The sequence below is a fragment of the Petromyzon marinus genome, chromosome 58 (genome assembly GCF_048934315.1).
Source record: "Petromyzon marinus isolate PM22_M1 ecotype Great Lakes invasive population chromosome 58, UKy_Petmar_22M1.pri1.0, whole genome shotgun sequence".
NCBI classification, from domain to species: Eukaryota; Metazoa; Chordata; class Hyperoartia; order Petromyzontiformes; family Petromyzontidae; genus Petromyzon; species Petromyzon marinus.
This window is the reverse complement of record NC_133724.1, coordinates 3,012,360-3,027,533: the sequence shown is the minus strand read 5'-3', so window position 1 is coordinate 3,027,533 and position 15,174 is coordinate 3,012,360. Positions and strand designations below refer to the sequence as shown.

At 48.8% G+C, this 15,174-nt stretch overlaps 1 protein-coding gene across 1 annotated transcript in view; it reads right to left on the bottom strand.

Annotated features, from left to right (window-relative positions):
• Positions 1 to 12,115, bottom strand: part of LOC116955067 (zinc finger CCCH domain-containing protein 7A-like) — a 45,815-nt gene extending 33,700 nt beyond the window's left edge. The window contains exons 1-3 of the mRNA XM_032976022.2: positions 11,565 to 12,115; positions 10,104 to 10,143; positions 3,394 to 3,594 (exon numbers count right to left, since the gene is read on the bottom strand). Of these exons, the coding sequence (XP_032831913.2) occupies positions 3,394 to 3,594; positions 10,104 to 10,143; positions 11,565 to 11,635 (312 nt within the window). The 5' untranslated portion in view covers positions 11,636 to 12,115. The remainder of the gene's footprint in view (positions 1 to 3,393; positions 3,595 to 10,103; positions 10,144 to 11,564) is intronic.
• Between the last annotated feature and the right edge of the window lie 3,059 nt (positions 12,116 to 15,174).

Here is a 15,174-nt window from a genome sequence, read left to right as displayed (position 1 = left end):
CAAGTAGGCATCAAGAGCTGGAGCACGGAGGCGGTGGTGCGGCATGCTAACCAAACGACACACCGCGCGCACCACCGGTCAGCCAGTTTATTTCGGGGTCAGGCCCATTGGATCTGAGAAGCTCTTTAACAATGGCGACCGGGACAAAATGCCAAGCGTGTTGCTACACGGGAAGGCTGGGGGGAAGATTTACAGGGGTTTTATCCATACGAACAAAATCTGGGACATTTTATTAACATGCCCACTAAAGAACCCCTACCCAACGTGGAAAGCACACGTGCAAACCTACTGCCCTGGACGGCACCATCGGCTTCGCACATCTGGAATGTGGTTATGAGTTAAGCAGCCATGTGTTTCCATTTTTAACAAGACTAGAATACATTTTTAATGAAATTTTTTTTAACAAAAAAGGGGGCAATCATAATGTGAAAGCTGCCCAGGGGGCGCTGTTGTCAAGAGCGAGAGCCTCAACTCAATGTGGTTCTCACGAATCGGAATCCAAAGCGGCGCTCAACTACAGAGGCGAGGTGGGCGGGCGGGCACTGTATTTGGTCTGCAAGGGCTTTGATCATTCAGCGATTCTCTCGTTATTATTTAAACTACTGCCTTCATTCTGGCACCATGAGACATACGGCATTTGGAGGTGCTGCGTGAATAAAAATGTACGGGGTTCACTCGTTCATTCACAAAATTGCTATCCACGATTTTGGCTATCCACGAATTGCATCTGGAATGCTACACGACTGCATTGAGAGAAAAACTGATGAGACAAAATCATGCGAGATAAAGCGACGAGAGATAAAGCGACGAGAGATAAAGCGACGAGAGATAAAGCGACGAGAGATAAAGTGATGAGAGATAAAGTGACGAGATATAAAGTGATGAGAGATAAAGTGATGAGAGATAAAGTGACGAGAGATAAAGTGACGAGAGATAAAGCGATGAGAGATAAAGTGATGAGAGATAAAGTGATGAGAGATAAAGTGACGATAAAGTGATGAGAGATAAAGTGATGAGAGATAAAGTGATGAGAGATAAAGTGACGAGAGATAAAGTGACGATAAAGTGATGAGAGATAAAGTGATGAGAGATAAAGTGACGAGAGATAAAGTGATGAGAGATAAAGCGATGAGAGATAAAGTGATGAGAGGAAAGTGAGGAGAGATAAAGTTAATTTATAAAGTATTAATACTTAATATAATTTGTTTTATTTACTTTAAGGTGATTATAACCAATTTCTTCTTCAGTTATTATGATCATTGGTCATGTATTCAACAGCTTATTCACGGACAGCGTATCCGTGAACTTTGCCGTTCACGAGCAACTGCGGAAACGCGTCCCGCGCGAACAACGGGCGAACGCTGAAATGCCCATCGAATAATTCTCAGGTAACTTTTCAGCATTGGCATGTTTTCCCAACGCCAATTTAAACTATTTAAACATTTTTTTAAATTTCACCGGACTGTTAAAACAAGTACCCCTTCCCCCCCCCCCCCCCCCCGCGGCAAGCCAACAGTGGGCATCCCCGCTCACGGAAAAAAAGTGTGGACTCGTTTATAGGGCCGCTTAAAGCGAGTACCCCCCCCCCCCCCCGACATGCGTGGGTGTTTCAGCAGGGAGACAGTGCCACGAATACTGCTACATTTGATAAGCAACGACCAAAGGGCACCTGCCTTTAGACTGTACCAAGGCTGAATGTGCCAAGGCAATACTGACATACATACTCGCTTGTTTGAACCCACAGACCAGCAGAGAAACCCGTAGACTAACACGGGAGACAAGATAATTTGTTGACCGTCCCCCACCCCCCCCCCACCCCCCCACCCCCCCAGCCGCACCTCCGATTAAGCACGGTTGGCTACGTACGGTGCGGAAGAAGTTCAACATGTTTGCAGATGTACATAGTCACCGCAATGGATTTCCCTGCAGAGTTTCACCTGCGTGCACAAATGTTTTCACTTCCACTTTCTTCAAGATAAGCATAGCTCGTGACGCCGGCAAAAATGACGTCTCGTCTCAACGCCGCCGCCGCCAACCACCGTATCTCGACCCAGTTTATTATTTTTAGCCGTACACGAAGACGTTTCGACGTAAATACATAAGTACGTACATAAGCACGTACTCGAGCTTCGACGAATCGTCACTTTCCTCGGTCGCACAAAACGATTCGTGAAGTGTTTTCGGTCTCGTTCGAGGTCGTCCGACTCGCGCGTTTCTGCTCCCGTTTGTGTTTGTCTGCGCCGTTTATATTTCACGCCCGTCTCGCGTGTAGCCTCATTTAACCGATAACCGCATGCCAGATGTGCGAACCCAAGGGTGCCATCCACGGCAGTAGGTTTGCACGTGCGCTTTCCACGTTGGGCTGAAGTAGTAACTCATTTCCGCTTTTGTTTACGTGACAAATCCCTTACTAACTGGCTGTCGGGTGGTGGAGGGTTACGACACAACATTTATCATCTTGATTTGAAGCTTTCGGGACTGCAGGAATCCATACCCTTTGGTTCTTTCGGTAAAGTCACGTAGGTAGAAAAATAAAATAAAACAAATCACGACGTTTCAGTTTAACACGTAGGCTTTCGCGACCAATATTATTCATAACAAAGGTTTTTGGGTTAGATCGCGTTATTTATGTGTCGTAACCCTCCACCACCCGACACGGCCAATCAGCAAAAAAGTGTCACGTTGACAAAAGACAAATAGTTCACTACTTTAGCCCACCGGTGTGTTGAAGAGTGAATACACACCATTTACAGTTTGAGTACGACGTTTCGCTGGTAATTACATCCAGCATCATCGGGCAATTCGCCAGAATGGTAAAGCCCTCACTTGCTCCCGGTCTTAAATAGAACAGCAGGGTGACGTCATCATTTAACTCATTATGAATCGTGACGTTTCGATCGCAACCTCTTGCCACGGCAGCTCTCTCGCCTACTTCAGCGTTTTTTCTTGCTGTGGTTGTTCCACCTGATGAAGATTACTTGTGTTGCAATTGAAACGTCGTGATTTGTTTTATATTATTTTTTTTCTACCTACGTGACTTTACTGAAAGAACCAAAGAGTATACATTTATACTTACGAGATCTAACCCAAAAACCATTCATTCAATTTGCCGAAACAGAATATTATCCTACATGGTCGACAATCACCATCATAAATAATCGATTCTTAGGCGCAGGCCATTGCAGGCACGCACGCACGCACGGCGAGCGTAAGCGTCAACAAATCAACGGCTATTGTATTTTTTGTATCGTTTGTTGTTGTCACTTTCTGACCCCCCCCGTGCCCAACCTCCCCCCTTACCGGAACATCCGTGCAAAAAATAAAAACGAGAAAAAGGGGGCTTCATAACACAGCTCAATGGATCCCTCCAAAGGCCCACGAACGATCCCGCACCATTCCGAGGAGGCACGTGGCGCGGTTGACGTAGAGCTTCTCCACGACGCCAGATTCGCTGGGGAAGCCCTCGATGTCGTGCATGTAGGCGCACACGCCCAGCGCCTCCGAGTACATCTCGTGCGCGCGCAGCGCCTGCCCCTCGCGGTACAGCTGATTTCCCTCGTCCCGCAGGCCGCATACCAACCGGTGCAGGTAGCCCTGTGCAGCAGACGGGAACAGCGGGGGAGGACGAGCGTTAGGACGGGCCGCGTGCATTCGCCCGTCTAATCCGCGCGAAGAGCGACGTGGGGGATATATTAATGAGAACCGACCGCCGTGCAGGATTTTTTTTCGCGGGGGCCGTAGGCTGCGTGCCGTTCGTCGCGATGTCCGGCGTTTCGCCCCACTCTCTGGGAGCTACTGCAGGAGGTCCCATTTTCGAAAATGCATCAGGCGAGACGTCGGACATTGTACCGAACAACGCCTGGTACCACCCCTGAAAGCACGCGAGGAGGCTTTTGAGAGCCAACACTTACCAATTGTAGGCTCAGTTTAATAGTTCAAGCATTGCCCTGTTGCAGTTTTCGCCCTACGAATCACCTTCAATGCAGTAGAGGGCATTTTTATTAGAGGCCTTTTTCAGTTGACAGCTGGATGAGGGCCTGTTAAGACACGGGGGTTATTTGGCTAAACGTCCAGTACCATGCTGGTCAGTGTGGGTTTGTGATGGACCGATTCAGAAATGACGTGGAATTGATGTTATCAGTGGCTGAGACAAAAAGACTGGCTGCATAGCACTGTGCACTAACCACTGTGCCGCCTTGCACCGCCACTTGCCCAACTCCACGAGCGATCTAGCGCAGTTTATTTCAAGATTATGTGATGGCAGGTAAAGCAGTAAATATATGGCCATGCCCGCAGACCCTATAAAGGCTATACACTCCAAACCAAAGGATCAATTGTTTAAAAAAAGAAATTGAAAGTTAAACTTAATTTGCAGGGAAGAAATTATTAAAACTGGCTTTGAACCCGTTGGAAACGACCTCCGAGGCACCCAAATCGATGAACAGTCCGTACTTCTCAATTTTATTTATCTTATTCCACGTGGGCAGTGCGGCTAAAAGACTGCAGGCGACGCAAGAGGCGCTGGCAAGTCTGACTTGTGCTGGTGGTAGACGTGCCCCCATTTTAATCAGCGCCCTAAAACAGCGCGCCCTAAAACAGTGCGCCTTGACACCACTGGATGCCCTACGCTGAATTTTTATGAGTGGAAAGGCTTTTTAAAAATTAAAATCTGCACGACGGAGTCTCTACAACCCAGAAATCTTGACAGGATAAATATATTATTGATATTTATTGGGGCAGGGGGGGGGGCAGAGAGAGGGAGTCAACCTCAGCAATATTTCTAAGTAGTCTTCAAAAATGAGGCCTAACCAAAGTTTACAATTCAGTCACATGTATCATTGAACTTTATACAGCCGTTATGTACAGTAGTTTGTCCCCGGTTGAATGTCGTCACAATGTTCTAATCAACAGCAGCTCGCACACTAATCTGCAGATGGCCTTGTGGCTTATTAAACAGATACACTTACAGAAGTCTGAATAAGTGCAAGCATATTTCCATTCATGTACGCGTTCATTCATAAGATTCATAGGTTCAATCCATCTTCAACACTTCACTGCGATGCAAAACTCAATGCAGGCGCCACAGAGAGGCATTGCGCTCTGGATCTTTGACAATTTATAAAAAGGATGGGTGTTTTATTCCCATACAGAAAACAAAAAGATGCCCAACGCATTAAATAGCAAAGTCTGTGGATTTCACAGATATACTGTGGGTGCCACATGGAATACTGTACAGATTAAGAAGAGATCGATTTTGCTTAATGGGATTCCACCTGCTCCTTAATAATCAAAAGAGAAAACCAACGCAACGATTGCTATCCAACAGTGACTTCACACTCACTTGCCAGAAATTAACCACAATGCCTTGATGGAGCATAAACCATCGTGCAAAATCCGATGATTCTCGCAGCGGCTTTTGGCCAACCATCGAACAAAGACGGTCACCGCATCGCGTGCTTTCAGATGCGCATCTGCGGCCGTCTGGAATGCTCTTCCTTCCGATATCAGTAAGCCACTGGGAGCTGTGCACTTTTAAAGTTAGATTGAAAACGCATTTCCTAAAACTGCTTTTTGTGTTTAGTTTGTTGTCCTTCCCACGCACCTCCGATAAGCGCGGTTGCCTATGTAAGAAAGAAGTTCAACGTACATACATACACAAGAGGGCCACAGTCCAACATGCTTTCTTGGTAAAACACTGCTGCATTACAATTTAAAGGCACCAAATCAAATGCCTCCCATAAAAACAAGAGCTCATAACCAAAACGGCAAGAAGGAGACAACAGAAGATAAAGGCATTGATATTAAACATTGCCAAGGCATTTCATGAAACAAAACACCCCCCCCCCCGCTCCTGCAGCCTGTTCAACGATTGTCAGAACCGCAACAGAGGTACTGTGAGCGTGATGTCGCAGGAGTCGAAGACCGATTACGCTGGACACCCGATTCATACAAGGGAAATAAAAATATGTATCAATTTCTCAGAGATCAGAGCAGATTCCAGATGACACGAGAAGAAAAATCCAACGCAATCTGCTCGAGAAGGATGAGGAAATCGTTCGCCAAAGAGCCGCCCAGCAGAGCAGACTGCATCAGCTGGTATTGACTGAAGATAAATTCCAAAATTGAGGTTTTACTTTGAGTTAGATCGTGTCAATATGAGTGTGTCGTTAAACGTGCTACCACACGACACAGCCAATTAGTAAGGCTTGCCACCTTATTAATTGGCTGTCAGGTGGCGGCGGGTTTAACGACATTTATATTTACGCGTTCTAACCCAAAATAAAACCTCATGGATAATATTAGTCGCGAAAACCCAAGTGTTCAACTTAAGATAAATTAACGCAATGATGCACAGCCGCGTCCCGTAAGGACCGAAGGTGGGTGGTGGCGTGGCAACTTTACAAATTCCGAGGATTCCCGAGCCGTGGGTCGGCGCGAGCCGGCGGTCGCCATCCACAAGTGTGGCTGTGGTGTCGGTGCAAGTTCACACAGGCGCGGCGAACGTTCGAAAAACCGACGCCGCTTGCGAAATTCGCTTGCATTGTCACGGCTATCTGCCAATATGATTTGCGCGCACAGAGCACGCATCCGTGCAGGCGTTTAGTGTAAATATATTTGCGATCCATGACCCTCCAAAGCTCAGAGATCTTCCCACAAAATTGAGAGGGGTACGTCCCAGAGATGCTCGTGAATAGCACATTTCGCTGATAATGATGTTGGCCTACGGAAACCTATCTTTCGAATGAATTACCTGAAAGAAATACATTAATAATCTATTAAATACATGGAAATTACCATAACACATCTATTTATCTCATCACTTTATCTCTCATCACCTTATCCAATCACTTCGTCTCTCTCTCTCGATGATGCAGCAGTCATGCAAAGCTCCAGATGCGATTCGCGGATAACCAAAAATCGCGGACAGGAAGTTCGTGAGTAACGAGAGATTACTGCATATCAAATCCCAAGCAGCACTGTGCGATTAAGCATTTCTAGTATGAACATTGTTTGAATCACAGTTTCTGAGTACTGGCGAAAAGGTCACGAATTCCCAGTGGCCACCAACATAAAAAGCACCCACGAAGGAGTAACGGATGAGAGTCAACACATTTATGAAAAAAAAAATAAGGATTAAGGTTTTCCCCTTTCCGGCAAAAAAACAGGTGTTAAGATGTTCAAACACCAAATAAAAGCGTTTTTCAAGGAATCAAGCCTGCATTAACCACACATACTTGTGGTGAACATGCAAACAGAAACATGCTCTGATAATATACTTGCATTGTCTTTGAAACTGATTGACCTACACCAAAGACAGACTTATTTGGGGCCTGATCTCACCAGTGTCAGACCAGAGAACGCCAAAAAGGGGAACAGCACAAAGACAATGCACTATCATGGCATTCATAGCCTGGGATTGAGCAGCTACAAAATGGGACCTTTTTGCCAGTACCAAAGTGTGAAAAAAAAGAAAGAACAGGTGTTACCCTTTCTGGCAAAAAACAGGTGTTAAGATGTTCAAGCTGTCTCTGGTGTAGGCCAATCAGTTTCAAAGACAATGCCAGTATATTATCAGAACATGTTTCTTTGCCTGTTCACCACAAGTACTGGGTGTGGTTCATGCAGACTTGATCTCCTTGCAAAAGGTTTATATTTGGTGCTTGAACATCTTAAGACCCGTTTTATTGCCAGAGAAGGTAAAACCCATTATTATTTTTTCAAAGGGTAAAACCTATTCTTATTATTTTTTCATACTTTTATATTAGCAAAAAGGTCCCATTTTGTAGCTGCTCACCCCGAGCTAAAAGTCAACTTATTTCTTTGAATTGCGCAACGTGAGAAGAGTTTGGCGAAAAGAGAGAATCAGACGGCATTCCGAAGTTGAGGATTGCGAGCGAAGAAGCTGAAAGCCTCATCAACAAACTGGACTCACAACCCAAGCAGGCCGCTCCGAACAAAACAGGTATTTACACGCTGACGTAAAACCTGTTTAAACATAAAAAGTTGCCTAATATAGTTCACGCGAGAGAGTCATTTCCTCAAGAGAAAAGGCTCTCGACATTTCACCCCGTGTCCAGGCAGTTACGTGTTTTAGCACGTGCACCAATGGTGCCCACTCAATTAATTTGACTTTAAAAGGCGGCGGATGTGGCACATTTGCCACCCCTTGTCACTCAAGGTTGGCGCTTACACGCCGCTCAGCGGCAACCCCTTCGCTTACAACCGCAGGCGGAGTGGCCACGAGTCCGCACCGTCTGCCGTCACAGACGGTGGTCAAACGATCCCGCGGCATCGCTCGAAAGACAGAAAAGGCCACAGGGGTGCCTCAACTGTTCCAATTTGTCAAACGTCAGAAGTTTACGCGCGCACATTATGTAATGGTGGCAAACTGCAGGTAGCATCATCGCCGCCCCCCCCCCCGCCCGCCCCCTACTGACGGACTATACCTATACGTGAGACGCAGTTGCTTTTGTGATAGCCGGCACGTGGTGCTAAGAAGAAAAGTGTAACTACCTAATGTACAAATGAAATGAATGCATATGTTAACCTCCACAAACCCAAACCCTGCCCCCCCAACCGTGTGTGTCACGACCAACAGAGTGTTCAAGTATTTAACAAACAAAAAATCGTCAACACTGCACACACCATTGATTTGCTTTTAATGACTGTAACCAATGGGAAGATCTCTGCAAAATGACAGCGGCATGCTGGTGGTTCATGGCGGTTCTAGCCCTCTCCACCTTGTACTTTTAAGTTTGTGTCAACCCACTAATTGTCCAGTCTCCATTTCTTCAGCGTCTGTTGCAACAGTTATCAAAACGACCCACGTGATTACACAGCAATGCCCATAGATATTTAGACCGAATGACCAATAGTGAAAGTGAATGCTCATTTTTGTTCCATCTCACAAATTTCACATCACGAAATTCGTTTCAATCACAAATGACGTTAAAACATTTTAAATCAGCAATGTGGACTATTTGTAAGCAATCCATACAAGTCGGTGTTTACCATAAATATCTCACTGTCATGATCAAACTTTTCCATTATATCCACCAAGTGGCAGGCACAATATTTTCTATTTGCACAAGTTCCCCGTATTGCAAAACACACTGTTCGGGCAACTGATGCTAGTAAGCACATATTTAAACTATTTAACACTTTTTTTATTTTACCAGGTAAGGCCCACCTTCTTCAGAAGCGACCTGGCCACAAATGATAGCTCACCTTAGTGGCTTATCACGTAGAAATTTATAGCAGCAGCCAAATACACTAAACGCACGTTGCTTCTAAATGTGGAGGGAAGAAACGGAGAAAAAATCCACGTCACCACGGGGAGAGAGAGACATGCAAAACTACAAATATACAGGCATTGTCAGGGTCGGGATAGAACCCACGACCTCCTGTATACCAGGCCTGGGAGTTATCTTGCCACCATCGCACCCATGGCCCAATACGGCCATGGTGGCCAATATTTCACACATCACACCTCGCCACCGGAATTTACCCCCCTCCCCCCCGCTAATTACACACAGCACCAGATGCTACCAAGACCAGCAAGGCAAACAATTTAGGCACTGTGGCTAAGCACCACACCCGGCAAACAGAATCAGGCACTCTTTTAAGGCAAATTTTAACCGATAGTAATCGGAACCAGTTTAGATATATCACTCACCACCGAAGTTAGCCGTAACTGCAAATTTAACTCGGATTGCCGGCCGCGTAGCGATGTCCAATGACAAAGATCCCCCGTACAGCCTTAAAAGACTGTTAGGGCAAGCACTGGTAGCACCTATGAAGGCCGATACGGCGCACGAGAGGGTGGGTGGCCAACACCGCGCCCGGCCGCCTTTGTCTCCCGAGTGGCGATGTTTACACACTGCACCAAGTACTCATTTGAGGCTGAGTCGACAGAGGGGCGGCCCAGGACCGGTTCAGATAATCGTCACCGGTGTTGACCGTGAGCGGGAATTGAACTTCGGTCGTCAGGTTCGTAGCGCGGCGCACTAATCGCAACACTACTGGCTCCCCCGTAGCAATGTGCTAACACACACACGCAGTAAGCAGCATTCGAATTGTGTCTACAACACAAGAGACCATACCTTGTACTCTTCATCGGAACCAGCAAACGGCAGCGGAGACCTAAACATGGACAGACACACACCAGCATACTGCTTAGTAACAGAACTTGAAAGGCACCCGCAAGAAAGTGCCATCATCCAGTGACAATGTGGGAGCAGGTACATCCCATCGTGGGATTGCTCGACGGGCATCTTAAAACAAAAAAACACCGATCGTAGTGGTCTTTAAAGTTAACCTATAACAACACTACTTGTGTTTCTGCTGTCAGTATACTCGTTACACCCGTAGCCACGACTGTCTATAAACCCATGGCAGTTTTGGCCAGTTAAGATAGTCACCCAAAATTAAATATATATTTTTAAGCCAATACTGGGACAAAGAAAACCTAGATTTAGGCAGAAGGCACACCCGAACCATTTGGACCCTAACCCTAAACGACTGCCAACACAACCGCTACAACAGGTTTTTTTTATGGCAAACAGGAACCGAAAAAGTTAAGAGGAACCTTGTGTCAATTCTTCAAAGGGTAGTTGCAATTGCAAAGAAGACAGGTTTAAGTTTTGTCACTAAACAAGAGCAGTTGAAAGTTTATAAACTGCGCAATCGACTAGTTAACATAGTGGCTACTCCATGAACACTCAAGACAGACCGTCGGTTCAAACTGTGTACTTTTCATGCTGGTTTTAGCAAAATTGCATTGTGCACTACGGGTATTAGCTATAACGTGCATTTCATGCACTCTAAAACGAGTTTCCCATTATATATATTTTAAAAAAATCCTTTTGCAGAGTTCACACCAAACAACGTCGAAACAAAACGTTACTGCTGTACTTTATATTTAACATGTGGTGGCCATGCTACCGACTGTACACAGGACGATTAATGCACTGCCAGATGTTTTCGGTAAGTGCATTTAACTTGCCGAACGAGAAGACGCAACCTTTTTTTCAATTGAGCAGCAGCAGCAGCAGCGCATGATCAAATAGCCCTGCTGGATTAAAACGACTTTACTCCCCAAGCTATCTCGCCAACATACACGATCTTCGTTCAGGAACGGCAGGCGCACACACACACAACACACCACACACTGTGTACGTCTAAATCGAAACCCAGGGAAACAAGACTTCAAGTTCACTTACATTCGGGGAGGAGGAGGAGCGGGGGGCAATGTCCCCACACATTTCTCGCGGCAATCAAGGTTTCTAAAACACCGCAAATCTCACGAGAGGAGAGATACAAACCTGTCCGATAATTAAAATAACACCTCAAGTGCGTGGCTTGACAACCAAACCAAATCCCCCACCACCACCACCACCCCTCACCACCCAAGCGTTTCCAGGCCTCAGCGGCGTTGCCAGGCCATATGACACTACCACCATCACCGCCGCCGCCTCGAACCCCACAACGTTATCCGTTCTCTCAAATCCACGCCCGAAGGTGATCGTGTTGGTGTTGTTGTTGTTGTGCACGCGGAGTCTCACTGCAGAAATTCAAGGCCCTCTTTGATGGCCTTCTTCCTCGCCCGTCGATATCCACTGCCATCCACCTCCATCTTCCTCCTCCCGGTCGGCCCAAACAACAACAACAAAATATTCGAACCCCCCTCGCCCGCCGAAGACGCCGCCACGCACGATCGCCGGCGAGACACTTTCGCACAGTCGAGCAGAGGCTCGTGCCCTAACAACAGCAGCAGCAGTAGTATTAGTATTAATTTTGATTGATAATTATTTCACGGCCGCCGAGGTCGCGTGCGTTCGGCTTGCCCCGGTCGCTAAGGCCCCACCACGCTCATCGCGGCCCGACGCATTTCGGCTTTAGAAAACGGCTCGGAACGGGGGGGGGTTTCGCGGCCCCTTCAACGAACGCGCCAGGGGCTGGCGATTATTTGTCGCGGCCGCCGAGGTTTCGAGGGTGCAAATTCGCCGACAACTTTTGCCGTGGCGACTCGGCCGCCTCCATCGCAGACTCGGAACCTCTTCCTCCTTTCACACACCCCCACCACCACCAACAACCACCGCCGCGGAGGCGGGGCCTACGTCAGAAAGTGGGCGGGGAAAACTACGAGGACGGCCAGTGGCAGAGACGACTCGGCGGGGGGCGTGGCAGACGGCGGGGGTGGGCGGGGATCTTGGCGGGAATGGGAGTGGCTGGGTCTGGGCGGGCGGGGTTTTGGGGGAGGATGGGGGGGGGCTAGGTCTGGGTGGGCGGGGGCTTGGGGGGAATGGGCGAGGCTACGCCTCAGTGGGCGTGGCCGACTGAAGTGGGGGCGGAGGCTGAGGCCGAACCCGTGCAAGAGCGCTGTAACAGGATTGGATTGCGCCCAATTTCTCGAGAAAAAGCCCTCCATATTAGGCGGCCCCTGGACGCTGATTGGCTGAATTTTGATTAACATAATTTATAAGAAATTCTGCCGCGGATTGGGCCGCCCCTTGACGCTGATTGGCTGCCTTTAACATTAACATAATTTATAAATCGCTCTGTCGCAAGCGCCGCTCGTTTGTCGCCAAGCAGCACGGCCGGGTTGCTATAAGCGGATGTGACGTTTACAAAACGAGACCGTAAAGGATTGTGAGAGGAAGTGACGTTCAGCGCTGCGCAACGAACCCCGGGGCCGCGTCCGCGGCCACCAAACACCGGTGACGATGATCCGAACCGGTCCTGGGACCCCCTCCAACCCCTTAGGTCGACTCGGCCTCAAACGACGGCCTTGGCGCGGATGGTTGTGTCATTATCGCCAGCCGATACTTCGCCTTCGGTCATTGACGTCACTGAGACGGCTGTCGCGGGGTTCGCGCCGACAAGTGGTCACCACGCACGGGCGGTGACGTCACCAGTTCGACGACGTCAGAGGGATTCCCCCCCACCCCCTCACACTCCCACCCCCCCACCCCCTCACACCCCCCCCCACACCCCTAACCCCCCCACCCACTCACACTCCCCCCACCCCCTAGCCCCCCCTCACACTCCCACACCCCTTAACCCCCTTACACTCCCCTCCCGACCCCACCCCCTCACACTCCCACACCCCCTCACACCACCCCCTAACCCCCCGACACCCCTAACCCCCCCCCCACACACCCCTAACCCCCACCCACCCCTAACCCCCCCCACACACCCCTAACCTCCCCACACCCCTAACCCCCCCACCCAGCCCCTCCCCTCTCCACCCAGCCCCACCCCTCCCATTTTTGGATGCACGACGGACGGACGGACACAATAATCCCCTGTGGGCTGGTGGTGTAATAACCAGGCGGTTCCTACCAGTAAAACATGCTCTGATAATATACCTAATTAAATAGACTTTTAAAATAAATGTTTTCTCCTACAACATCAGAGTGCAGCGCCATATTAAATACGCACTACAATGGCAATAGTTTAAAGCGTTTTGAAGCATGTTTTTTTGGAGGGGGGGGGCAGAGCTTTGTGACGTCATATTTGAGGGGGTCTGACTTTTTGTGACGCCGTGTGACGAGGGGGGGGGGGGTCCAAAATCGCGTGACGTCATTTAGGGACGACCCCCTATTTGAACGTCTTCCACCGTTTCGGTGCCAACAGCCCGAACACCACGCCTTCAAAGATCCCCCGTATCCCCTTAGCAGCTGTTGGGGCAAGTGCTGTTCGCGAGCACCTATGAAGGATGGCACAGCACACGAGGGGGTGGGTGACCAGCACCACCCCTGGCCTCCTCTGTCTCCCCAAGTGGCGATGTTTACACACGGCACCAGGTTCTCATTTAAGGCTGAGTCGACCGAGGGGAGGCCCCAGGATTGGTTCAGATAATCGTCACTGGTGTTGGTCGTGAGCGGGAATCGAACTCGGGCTGCCGGGGTTCCAGCGCATCGCGCTAACCGCTGCACCACCGCTCCCCAGTGGCTCTCAGTACTTGCTGTTATCCACCAGAGGGTGCCAGAGGCATTTACTAATCGTTACCAACGCCCCACACTTCAAGCAATAGAGCAGGGGTCCCCAACCCCCTGTTAGGAACCGGGCCGCACAACAGCAGCAGGAGGTGAGAGCGGTGAGTCCGATTACGTGGCCCGCCCATTATTTTATTATTTACCACTTCCGTCCGCGCCTCTTTCCCGCACTGCGCGCCTTGTCTCAGTCACAGTGTTGGTAAGCCCACAATAATGCATTTATAATGTAGGAAGGAAGAGCGTTCCAGACGGCCGTAGAAGCGGATCTGAAAGCGCTGCGCGATGCGGTGACCACCGTCTTTGTTCGACGGCTGAGCCAAAAGCCGCTGCGACGATGACTTCCGGAGTTCACGTGATGATGGTTTATGCTCCTTCATAAGATCAGCAAGGTATTGTAGTCCATTTGTGGCAAGCACATATCTCCATATACATAAAAGGCAAAGTTGTGATTATGTGTCTGTTCAAAATGTTTAGCGTACTTTCCCGACATGCAACAAACTTGAAATTTGCCATGTGGGTACTTTCCAGACTGTACACCATGCAAAAATTATAAAAATACACTTTTGTTTTTTTGGGGGAGCTCAATAATGCATTTATTTTTTGCACGGCAAGTGAGCTGTGACGTCAAATCTGTCACGTGACCCGCGCACGTGGAAGCGTAGCGCATTGTAGTGTAGCGGTTAGCGCGCCGCCCTACGAACCCGGCGACCCGAGTTCGATTCCCGCTCACGGCCACCACCGGTGACGATTATTTGAACCGGTCCTGGGCCTCCCCTAGGTCGACTCAGCCTCAAACGCGTAACTGGTGTGGTCTGTGAACATCGCCATTGGGGAGACAAAGGCGACCGGGCGTGGTGAATCCAAGTCCCGGGCGAAGCCGGGTAGTTAAGCTAGTTTGTAATAAGCGCGACCTTACAATGCAACTGGAAGCCGATGCAGCTCAGCGAGCACCGAGCGGACACGGTCGCGGATCGTGCAGTACCCGTCACGACACGTGCCAAAGAATGTTGTACATGCTGCAGGTTGCTAATGTTTTTTTTGGCAGGCTATTTACATAACTACAGGCAGCGGGGAAACAATACAGGTTTTAATCGAATTAATGCACGCGCGTGCGCGTGGCGTAAAGTTGACGCTTTGGCAAAGCCAACACACACAGGTCCCCTTAACGGTCCTT